The sequence below is a fragment of the Olea europaea genome, unplaced genomic scaffold, assembly GCF_002742605.1.
Source record: "Olea europaea var. sylvestris unplaced genomic scaffold, O_europaea_v1 scaffold3898, whole genome shotgun sequence".
Classification (NCBI taxonomy): domain Eukaryota; kingdom Viridiplantae; phylum Streptophyta; class Magnoliopsida; order Lamiales; family Oleaceae; genus Olea; species Olea europaea.
Window position 1 is genome coordinate 7,727 of NW_019258475.1, and position 12,744 is coordinate 20,470.

At 35.9% G+C, this 12,744-nt stretch overlaps 1 protein-coding gene across 1 annotated transcript; it reads left to right on the plus strand.

Moving 5' to 3' along the window:
- The first annotated feature begins 1,796 nt into the window (after window positions 1-1,796).
- LOC111387096 (zinc finger BED domain-containing protein RICESLEEPER 1-like) lies at window positions 1,797-7,225 on the plus strand. The gene is made up of 4 exons (XM_023011610.1): window positions 1,797-1,971; window positions 3,862-4,067; window positions 4,962-6,903; window positions 6,982-7,225. The coding sequence occupies exons 1-3, from the start codon at window positions 1,797-1,799 to the stop codon at window positions 6,900-6,902; spliced, it is 2,322 nt and encodes a 773-aa protein (XP_022867378.1). The 3' UTR covers window position 6,903; window positions 6,982-7,225.
- The last annotated feature ends 5,519 nt before the right edge of the window (window positions 7,226-12,744 follow it).

Genomic DNA, 12,744 nt, shown 5'->3' on the forward strand with positions numbered 1-12,744 from the left:
AGGTTACAATTAAATAGTTGGTCAAAATCATTGAATAATTGGTCACATGCACCAAATAGTTGGTCACATACTGATTTCACCACGGCCACTTAGGACCATCACCACCATCGTAGCCTAATAGCGCCACCATTACCAACACTATCCTACCACCAGCAACACATACACAGACTCAACAACCCACCACCACCACTAGCCATTTTACTCCATTTTACTTTCGACGGTGAAATGGGTGCAACGGTAACGCCACCTTACCACCACCATCACCATCTCAAACAAATTTCATTTTCAACTTCAAAATCACCACTATCTCTCCACCACAACCACCAACAAATCACCATTTTTAACTACAATTCACCATTGCCACTGTCAGACCACCATTATCAGATCCATCACTAGATTCAACAAAAACCAACCCAACCGTTAGATTCAACACCATCGCTGTCGCCACCAACAAAAATCACAGCCACTATCAGATCCAACAAAACCACTACTATCGCCACCACCTCGAATTCCCACAAAAAATCTCCAAATCTGTGGTTGGCATCACCATCGTCACCTCAAATCACAACTCACAAACTACATACAAAACCATAAACTTCGTTGATGCTCAACCAAATCATTAGAAAAGCACATGTTGGGAGTGGAGGTAGTTCACCACCGGCTGTAGCAATGTTGATCTCAGAGTGCCATCCATGGCGAGGTGTCGTAAGCGATCGCTGCAGCGTAGCACCGACAGTGTCGTGAGTGGTTGAGCACCACTTTGGTGGTTTATTCAGTAGTGGTGTGTGCTAGTTTATTTGATGCCTCCTATGTGGTGTGTGGTGGTATTGCAGTTGCGACAGAGTAATGGAGATGTTGCCGTCGAAGGTCGTGGTTAGCGTCGCCGTCGGACTGTTGTGGTGGTGTGATAAAGTGAGAGATTATAGAGAGTGTAAAGTGATATAGAGAGAGAATGGAATAGGAAAGTGATTAGGGTTTGAGAAATTTGATGAGGTTGGAAGGTGTAGAATGGGGAATATAATTAATTTAATTTTATAATAATATTATTAATTGAATATTACTGATTTTTTTATTAAATAAACTTTACACTTATTTTTTGAATTGCGATCTTAAAAAACAAGGTCTAGTGTAATTTCCTAAGTGAAAATTACATAAAATCAGGTACTTAAACTTTCAGATTCAAAGTTCAGGGGTAAAGTATATTTATGCAAATATCAGGTATTAGTAATTCCCACAATTCAATTAAAAACCCTACTCATTTTACCCAATCTTGAAACCCGATTCCTGTCTCTTCCTTTTCTCTTCTCGACGACGCATTCAACCACTACAAAGGCGATGAAAGAAATGCGTCATTGCCGACGTCAGCGTGGAGAATTGAAGCTACTGATTTGGGCCGTGTTTGAATGGTTCGCCGTTCACAACAACGTAGCGATCTGCTATTCATCCAAACTGTTGAAGATGTTGATAATGAGATTATCATTTGTAACAGAGTGAATTCAGGTCCAGGAAATTGCCCATTGATCAAAATGCCCTAAACAAATAGATCATAAGCATTGAATTTTGCGCAGCTAAACAACTTCAAAACAAACAAACCTACCTGTTGGCAAACTCCAAGAGGATAAATGTCACCATAAGAAACATTCCATGTAAAGAATTAGTAAGGGTCTTCAGCTCCAACAATCATTAAAACCACAAACAAAACAACTAATTTTAGCGCCATTTTCATTAAAGAACTAGCCTCCATATGGTTAGTTGTGTAAACGAGGGTTTCTGAGGATTTAAAAAGACTATAGTGAATGACAAAGCATGGAGGCGGTGGTGCTCATGTTGATGATGTGATAGTGGCTCTGGAGGCGGTAGTGACCAATTATTGTTGTGTTGATGATCATGGTGGTGGTGGTTGTTGTTGTGTCGGTAATGGGTGGCATGGTTGTAACCAACATTTAGGCATCTGTGACCAACTATTTAGACGTCTGTAACCGTTTGGCTGATTTGTGACCAACAAACTATATCCATGTGACTCATAGATAAAATGTGACCTGTAATTTGAATGATCTGTGACCTAAAAATAATTTTTGAAATAATCTATGACCAACAAAATTTTTAATTTTTGATCACAAAATAATTGTGACCAACTAATTTGACAATATATGATCAGTTAATTTGACCTATAATTATGAATTCGTGACCATTAATCGTGTAGTTGTAAATTTATAATATTTATTTAATAAATATTTTAAATTAATTAAATATATACCTGAATTTTGAATTTTTAAACTTTATACCTGATTTCTGAAATGGTGTAAAGAATATACTTGAAAATGTTATTTTTTCCCATTTCCTAATTCCTATTAATATTGGGAAAATTTCATAACTCAGAACATAAGTATGGGATATTTCAAATCAAAGATGACATGTTTGAACTTTCAAAAATCAGAAATAAATGTATTAATGTATATATCAATCAGTTCCTACAATTTAGCATCAACTTACCATTAATTGCTGGACTCTATCATAACAAATTCACCTTCCAAAATTGCAATTGATTGGTCAGACAAGGAATAAAGGATATAGATTTGATCCAGCTCTTACAATTCATCTCTCATATGACGAATTAAAGCGAGTAAGCCACATATTATTTAATAATAAGGTCACAAATAAAAAATAATAATAATTGGTCACAAATTCACGATTTAATTAGCCACACATTATTTTTCGATCACAAATCAAAATGTTTATATATCACAAATTATTTTACGGTCACAATTCAAAAATTTAATAGGTCAGAGTGTATTCATTTGTCACGAATTAGAAAAATTTATACGTCACAACAATTTATTTATTGGTTACAAATTACAAATATTATAAATCACAATTTATTAACAGTCACAAATTTAACAATTTTTAAGGTCATATGTTATTTCTTAGTCACAATTCCTCCTTTTCACTAGTTACACGTTGTTTACTGATCACAGATTAAATCATATGTGACTGCCTCCCATCGACGTCCCAATTGTCGTCGCCCCACAACTAGCACCACCTTACCACCAACATCCCATCTACCCCCAACCAACACATCACGACCACTGTCAGTTTGTTGAAAACCATTGCCAGAGCAACCACCACATCAATGCAAAATCACCACCATGGTAACCACACCGCTACCATACACCGAACTCCAACAGCTATCAATCGCGGCATCACCATATCACAGGGTTTTGCACACCACGCGTGACCACCAACACAACACCACCTAAAAAATTACTACAAAACAACCAAAAACCACCACAAAATCAATCCCAAAAAAAGAAACCATAAACCACAAAATACATCTATGCCCGCCGTGCACAGCACCAAATCTCGTCGTGCGCGGCGAAATCAAGCACCTGCCGATGAAAGAACGAAGAAGAAGGACTGTCGCCACTGCTACTTCACATCGCGATAGCGGTGGTGCGAATTGCTGAGATGTTGTTCAACACAAAGCGAGGCTGAGCGATGGTGGCACAACGAAACGGTGATGCAAAGAAGAAGAATGATCGTCGTTGAAATTGGTGGTGGCGCCGGACATGATGATAGAAAGAAGATTGAGAAGGGGGGAACGGTTGAATAAATTCTAGGGTTTGAAATTTATCCATTTATTTTTTAGTATTTATTTTATATATTACATGTTTAATTAACAAAAAGGTGAGAGAATAAAGTGGAGAGAGAAATTAATTATATTGGAGAGAGAAGATAGGTGAGAGAATGAAATTTAAATTATTAATATTTAATATTTAAATATAAAAAATCTGATTTTTGAAATGTTAAACTACTCCTCTTACCACATTAATATTCCCCATTAATAGCCCAAATACTATTGAGTTTCAAGCCCAACAATAAGCCCACAGACTAAACCCGTTATTCTCACTGTCGATCGGGTTGGCGCCGTTAGAGTTCCCCCAAATTTCCCATATCTCTGTTCACTCTCGAAATTCGACATCCCCACCCACTGGAAGAGGCCTTGCCTCTATGCATATGACCAGAGCTCCGGTGTGCAAACCATAGTTCACCGCATTCGCCATTTCTCTGTAAGTTATCTTCATGTTTGCGCAAGTAATTTGGCAAATTTTGTGGTAAAAATCAGATTCTTGAATCGGGTACACTTTTTAAACCTGAAGTCAAAATGTTTTTTCTGTTTTTTTATGTCTGAAATGAATTGCGGGTCAGGTCCTGATCCGATGTTCATTTGGATTTCTTTAAAATTTCCAGTTCGACCCGATTCTTTTTATCCATTGCGGTCTGGGTTGTCGGGTCGGATTTGATCAAGAAGTCTATTGATCAAATGTACTGTTGAAATTTGCTTCCAAGAACTTGAAATTGAATTTATTTTCATGTATTTTCATATATGCTAGCAAAAGATAGCATTTGTCTATGCTTATTTTTTTATTTTATTTTATTTCTTTTTTAAGGTTAAGCTGGTTGGAAATTGTATTGGGATAGTAGTTTAGTAAAAAAATTGGTATCTTAGGTGTTTAGAATGATCTTGCAACTTTTTGGATATGGGTGATGATTTTTTAGATGATATTTTTTGAAGCTTTTGTTTGAGTAGGACGGATCGAAACTGCATTCTTTACTTTCCTATGTAATCAGATATTCTTTGAAGCGCATAGTTAACCTGTTGTTCGCTTCTCGGGGTTTTAATTTGCTTCTAGAGGTTCAAAACAATTTTGGTGTTTGTAAAAGAGTGAGAAATTTTATTTCTTTGGCTTGTTTCATTTCTTTTTGAGGGTATTAAAGGAATAGAGTTTGACACAATACAAACAATTGTGCTTAGGTTGATGTCAAGTTGTATGGTTCTTTATTGTCATGTTTTTCAAAAAGTTATGGTGCTTATATGAGTTCAGGGTTAGCATTTTTATTCTTTTGTCAACTTATGTTTTGGGTATGTATAAGAAATTTTCGTTAATTATCTTTGCAAGCAGATGGAAGTATCAGAAGTAGTCAATGTCCATTCTAGAAGATTAAAATCTGTTGTGTGGAACGATTTTGATAGAGTTAAAAGAGGTGATACATTTGTGGCCATCTGCCGACACTGTAAAAGAGTACTTAGTGGGTCAAGTACCAGTGGAACATCACATTTGAGAAATCACTTGATCAGGTGCCGTAGAAGATCAAACCATGATATAAGTCAATTGCTAACAAGGGGAAAGAAAAAGGAAAGCACCCTTGGCCTGACCAATGTTGGTTATAATCAAGATCAAAGAAATGAGATAGTCACTGTTGCAAGTACTAATTTTGAACAAGGGCATGTAGATGGAACAGTTTACACGGGCAGTTTCAGTTTTGATCATCGGCGTAGTCAACTGGATCTTGCACGGATGATTATGTTACATGGGTATCCTCTGAGTATGGTTGAAGATGTTGGGTTCAAGATGTTTGTTAGAAATCTTCAGCCCTTGTTTGACCTCGTGACTATTGACAAAGTTGAGGCTGACTGTCTGGAGATCTATAAAAAAGAGAAACAGAAAGTGTACGAGGAGTTAGATAAGTTGCCTGGAAAAGTCAGCCTTAGTGCTGATAGATGGGTCGCTAATGGAGATATGCAATACCTGTGTTTGATAGCGTACTACATTGATGATTCTTGGGCATTAAAGAAGAAGATTTTGAACTTTTTAAAGATTGATCCTTCTCAAGCTGAAGACTCACTTTCAGAAGTAATCATGGATAGCCTTAGGGATTGGGATATTGACCGGAAATTGTTCTCATTGACAATCGATAACCATTCCTCCTATGACAAGATTGTCTGCAGAATCAGAGACCAATTATGCCAGCACAGGTTTCTCATGTGTGAAGGTCAATTATTTGATGTACGCTGTGCAGCAAGCACTGTCAAGTTTTTGGTCCAAGATGTACTGGAAACATCTAGTGAGATAACTCATAAAATTCGGGAAAGCATACGGTATGTTAAAAGTTCTCGAGAAACACAAGAAAAGTTCAATGAGATGGTTCAACTCGCTGGTATTAATGCTCAGGAATGTTTACCCCTTGATAATCCATTTCAACGGAACTCGACATATATAATGCTTGAAGCTGCATTAGAGTATAAAGAAGCCTTCCTCCTATTCCAAGAACGTGACCCTAGCTACTCAATGTGCCCATTGAGTCTGGATTGGGACAGAGTGCAAGCTATTACTAGCATCTTGAAGTTTTTTCATGAAGTTTCTGATGTCTTTGTGGAAAGCAAGCATTCTACTGCAAATATGTATTTCTCGGAGATTTGTGATATTCATTTGCAGTTGATTGTATGGTGCCGGAGGTCGGATGATTTCATTAGCTCTTTGGCGTTGAAATTGAAATCTGAATTTGATGAATATTGGAAGAAGTGCAGCTTAATCATGGCTATTGCAGCCATCTTAGATCCACGATTCAAAATGAAACTGGTGGAGTACTACTATCCTCAAATTTATGGTGATAATGCTTCAGATTGCATAAATATTGTTTCAAATTGTGTGAAAGCTCTTTACAATGGGCATGCGATCTATTCACCATTAGCATCTCATGAACAAGCTTCTGAAAATGGTGGTAGTGATGTTAAGGATAGATTAGCTGGATATGACAAATTCCTTGATGAAACTTCATTTAGCCAAAATATAAACTCGGACCTGGACAAGTATTTGGAGGAACCTCTGTTTCCACGTGATGTTGATTTCAACATATTAAATTGGTGGAAAGTTCATGCACCAAAGTATCCTGTCCTATCTATGATGGTCCGCAATATACTGGGTATTCCAATTTCGAAAGTGGCATTAGAGTCTCTATTCGATAATGGACATAGAACACTTAATCATCATTGGAGCTCATTGAAGTCTGATACTTTGCAAGCTTTCATGTGTTCTCAGGATTGGATAAGCCATGAATTATGAGGTGAATTCCTTTTGTCATATTTCTAATTTTGAATTATTTTAGGTTTGCTAATATATATAATGCTTACTGCTGTAACAGATCCCAAAGCTTCCTCAGCTCCTACTTTTGCCTTGTAATATGATGCAAATTAGCAAGTTGCTGTTACTGATTTCTGGTCCCAATTGTTATCAGCCTATCACTAAGAAATTCTGAATATATTTGTCTCATGAATCTCATTTATAGTTTTATCTTTTATTTTTATGTCAAGTTTTGTTATAAATTATATAAACAAACCTTTCCCATATTGCTAGAACAGTCATAATGAGGTTTCATTTTGATTTGACGTTTTCTGGTGTAATTAGTGGCATTGTCATAGGCTGCTTGATAGCTTGTCCTCTGTGGAGGATGGGAATTTTGGTTGGGGGGGGTGTGTGTGATGGACCTCAAGTTTGAATCATTGGGCTCTTGTCATTATGTTAATGCCCTTAAAACAGGTTGCTTAATGTACTTCAAGCATTCAGGTGGGAGAGTTATTTCATTAAGATTCTTCTATAGGGACTCCAAATATTGTTTCTATAGCTGTTATATTAATCTATCTGGCAATACTAGACTTTATTGATGGTCCACTCCACCGTTCTTAAACACCATATGCATGAATCAGGTTGTGTTATAATATTCTCAACCTTTTATGGTGACAGTCATTTTTGAAGCCCTGTGATGTATAAATCCATAATCATTATTGTCAACTGAGAGTTATTTCATTAAGATTCTTCTATAGGGACTCCAAATATTGTTTCTATAGCTGTTATATTAATCTATCTGGCAATACTAGACTTTATTGATGGTCCACTCCACCGTTCTTAAACACCATATGCATGAATCAGGTTGTGTTATAATATTCTCAACCTTTTATGGTGACAGTCATTTTTGAAGCCCTGTGATGTATAAATCCATAATCATTATTGTCAATCGGGCTGTCAATGTGAAGAGGTTGTTCCTCATTCTAAGCAATGCTGTCTTCTTCCATTACATTCTATCCTACACCTTCTTGAGACAATAAACTAGGTAGAATCTCTTAGTTACAACTTGAGATTAACGGAACAAAAATCATTTATAGGTATTATATGCTACACCACCTGGGTTCACTAGAGCATGCAGACGGTACATAATATCAGTTGATTATCGACTTCTCCAGTTATAATTCTGTCAAATAGTCATTTTCTTCATCCACTTGCTTGAAATGCACAACTTTATAGTAGGTCTTGCATAGATAATTGTATATTTGTTTTGGAGGCAATTCATTGTGGCACTTATATAATATGCCCGTGGGTAGGGACAAGTGCAAGACAGGCCATGGAACATTGGATTATCAAAAGGATTTGTAGTATAGATATAATGTAAAGGATGGGAAAATAATTGAATTCATGTCCTTTTCTCTTTTAAGGAGATGAGGAATGGTAGATTGACCAACGGGACATAGTTTCAATGGCAAAGGCTCATAATCCTGTTACCATCTATTTGGTTATATAGTCCTTGTATCTTTGTTATTATTTCACTATCATATCGGATGATTGTACTCAACTGTCATTCTTGGATAAGTTTTCATGCATAGCATATGTTACTTGGTTCGTGTCGACACTCATGCCGTCTATGAGATGTTTAGTCACCAGAAATAAATCTTTAGAGGTTCCCATCTGCTTTATCACAGAATATTGTTCTCTGATTTGGTGTTCAATGGAGGAGTTTTTGTATCTCTTTTAGTTTGTAATTGACTATGGCAAATGCGTGATTGGTATTATAATACTAGCACGAAGGGGACGCAAGTGGTATATTACTATAGATTAATCTACATCGCGGTATAATAGATGAGATGCCCCATACTTCGTTATTTGTGTAACGAGTTTTCATCAACGTGTCATTTTTCTTGTGCACATGAAAACAAAAGCTTTAGTTATCATTTTACACAAATGGGACGAGTATGGCCCACCATCCAGTTTTGTGGATTGTTTGAAGAAGATTATGTCGAATGGAATGCCCTTTACTTGTTCATATTCCAAAGAAGGAGAAATGCAAGAACAGGCTATAATCTGATGCAAGTAACATTGTATTGATATGAAGGCATGGGGGTTGGGCTGGGGTATGGTGGGGCCATGAATTTTAACTCTGATTGTTCACATTGGAACATTAACATGAAAGTGAGGGGTGCAGACTATTTAATGCAGTACCAATCCCATAATGGCACATAGCCTTCACCATACCTACTGTCTTCTAGAGAAGAAAGGGTAGGATTTACAACAGTGGACAATGTTAAAAAAAAAAAAAAAAAAATTCATTGTCTCACCACTTAAATGTTGAGAACTCACCACAATTCTGAGTTGAACATCAATATCATGTAGACTAAAATTCTATCAATCATTCATAGAAATAATTGGAGATGCTTTTCCAAGGCTAGGGACCTTAGATGTAATTTTCCCTAAAACAATTAATTAATATTCGGGAAAAATTCAAAATTCAAGTATTAGCTATGGACCAATTCAAATTTCACTTTTTAAGTTTTAAAAATCAAAACCCAAGTGATAAATAAATAATCAAATATATTTTATTAATTAAATATATTAAAATCACAGTTATACAATTAATAATCACATGTACGTACTTATATGTCACAATTTATTTATTGGTCACGTATTATCAAATTAATTGGTCACATATTATTTCATGGTCAAAATAAAAAAATTTGATAGGTCACAAAGTAAAAAATAAATAAGTTATAATTTATTTGTCGGTCACAGATTTTTAAATTATTTGATCACAACTTATCAAGTTTTTAGGTTACAATTAAATAGTTGGTCAAAATCATTGAATAATTGGTCACATGCACCAAATAGTTGGTCACATACTGATTTCACCACAGCCACTTAGGACCATCACCACCATCGTAGCCTAATAGCGCCACCATTACCAACACTATCCCACCACCAGCAACACATACACAGACTCAACAACCCACCACCACCACTAGCCATTTTACTCCATTTTACTTTCGACGGTGAAATGGGTGCAACGGTAACGCCACCTTACCACCACCATCACCATCTCAAACAAATTTCATTTTCAACTTCAAAATCACCACTATCTCTTCACCACAACCACCAACAAATCACCATTTTTAACTACAATTCACCACTGCCACTGTCAGACCACCATTATCAGATCCATCACTAGATTCAACAAAAACCAACCCAACCGTTAGATTCAACACCATCGCTGTCGCCACCAACAAAAATCACAGCCACTATCAGATCCAACAAAACCACTACTATCGCCACCACCTCGAATTCCCACAAAAAATCTCCAAATCTGTGGTTGGCATCACCATCGTCACCTCAAATCACAACTCACAAACTACATACAAAACCATAAACTTCGTTGATGCTCAACCAAATCATTAGAAAAGCACATGTTGGGAGTGGAGGTAGTTCACCACCGGCTGTAGCAATGTTGATCTCAGAGTGCCATCCATGGCGAGGTATCGTAAGCGATCGCTGCAGCGTAGCACCGACAGTGTCGTGAGTGGTTGAGCACCACTTTGTTGGTTTATTCAGTAGTGGTGTGTGCTAGTTTATTTGATGCCTCCTATGTGGTGTGTGGTGGTATTGCAGTTGCGACGGAGTAATGGAGATGTTGCCGTCGAAGGTCGTGGTTAGCGTCGCCGTCGGACTGTTGTGGTGGTGTGATAAAGTGAGAGATTATAGAGAGTGTAAAGTGATATAGAGAGAGAATGGAATAGGAAAGTGATTAGGGTTTGAGAAATTTGATGAGGTTGGAAGGTGTAGAATGGGGAATATAATTAATTTAATTTTATAATAATATTATTAATTGAATATTACTGATTTTTTTATTAAATAAACTTTACACTTATTTTTTGAATTGCGATCTTAAAAAACAAGGTCTAGTGTAATTTCCTAAGTGAAAATTACATAAAATCAGGTACTTAAACTTTCAGATTCAAAGTTCAGGGGTAAAGTATATTTATGCAAATATCAGGTATTAGTAATTCTCACAATTCAATTAAAAACCCTATTCATTTTACCCAATTTTGAAACCCGATTCCTGTCTCTTCCTTTTCTCTTCTCGACGACGCATTCAACCACTACAAAGGCGATGAAAGAAATGCGTCATTGCCGACGTCAGCGTGGAGAGTTGAAGCTGCTGATTTGGGCCGTGTTTGAATGGTTCGCCGTTCACAACAACGTAGCGATCTGCTATTCATCCAAACTGTTGAAGATGTTGATAATGAGATTATCATTTGTAACAGAGTGAATTCAGGTCCAGGAAATTGCCCATTGATCAAAATGCCCTAAACAAATAGATCATAATCATTGAATTTTGCGCAGCTAAACAACTTCAAAACAAACAAACCTACTTGTTGGCAAACTCCAAGAGGATAAATGTCACCATAAGAAACATTCCATGTAGAGAATTAGTAAGGGTCTTCAGCTCCAACAATCATTAAAACCACAAACAAAACAACTAATTTTAGCGCCATTTTCATTAAAGAACTAGCCTCCATATGGTTAGTTGTGTAAACGAGGGTTTCTGAGGATTTAAAAAGACTATAGTGAATGACAAAGCATGGAGGCGGTGGTGCTCATGTTGATGATGTGATAGTGGCTCTGGAGGCGGTAGTGACCAATTATTGTTGTGTTGATGATCATGGTGGTGGTGGTTGTTGTTGTGTCGGTAATGGGTGGCGTGGTTGTAACCAACATTTAGGCATCTGTGACCAACTATTTAGACGTCTGTAACCGTTTGGCTGATTTGTGACCAACAAACTATATCCATGTGACCCATAGATAAAATGTGACCTGTAATTTGAATGATCTGTGACCTCAAAATAATTTTTGAAATAATCTATGACCAACAAAAATTTTAATTTGTGATCACAAAATAATTGTGACTAACTAATTTGACAATATATGATCAGTTAATTTGACCTATAATTATGAATTCGTGACCATTAATCGTGTAGTTGTAAATTTATAATATTTATTTAATAAATATTTTAAATTAATTAAATATATACCTGAATTTTGAATTTTTAAACTTTATACCTGATTTCTGAAATGGTGTAAAGAATATACTTGAAAATGTTATTTTTTCCCATTTCCTAATTCCTATTAATATTGGGAAAATTTCATAACTCAGAACATAAGTATGGGATATTTCAAATCAAAGATGACATGTTTGAACTTTCAAAAATCAGAAATAAATGTATTAATGTATATATCAATCAGTTCCTACAATTTAGCATCAACTTACCATTAATTGCTGGACTCTATCATAACAAATTCACCTTCCAAAATTGCAATTGATTGGTCAGACAAGGAATAAAGGATATAGATTTGATCCAGCTCTTACAATTCATCTCTCATATGACGAATTAAAGCGAGTAAGCCACATATTATTTAATAATAAGGTCACAAATAAAAAATAATAATAATTGGTCACAAATTCACGATTTAATTAGCCACACATTATTTTTCGATCACAAATCAAAATGTTTATATATCACAAATTATTTTACGGTCACAATTCAAAAATTTAATAGGTCAGAGTGTATTCATTTGTCACGAATTAGAAAAATTTATACGTCACAACAATTTATTTATTGGTTACAAATTACAAATATTATAAATCACAATTTATTAACAGTCACAAATTTAACAATTTTTAAGGTCATATGTTATTTCTTAGTCACAATTCCTCCTTTTCACTAGTTACACGTTGTTTACTGATCACAGATTAAATCATATGTGACTGCCTCCCATCGACGTCCCAATTGTCGTCGCCCCACAACTA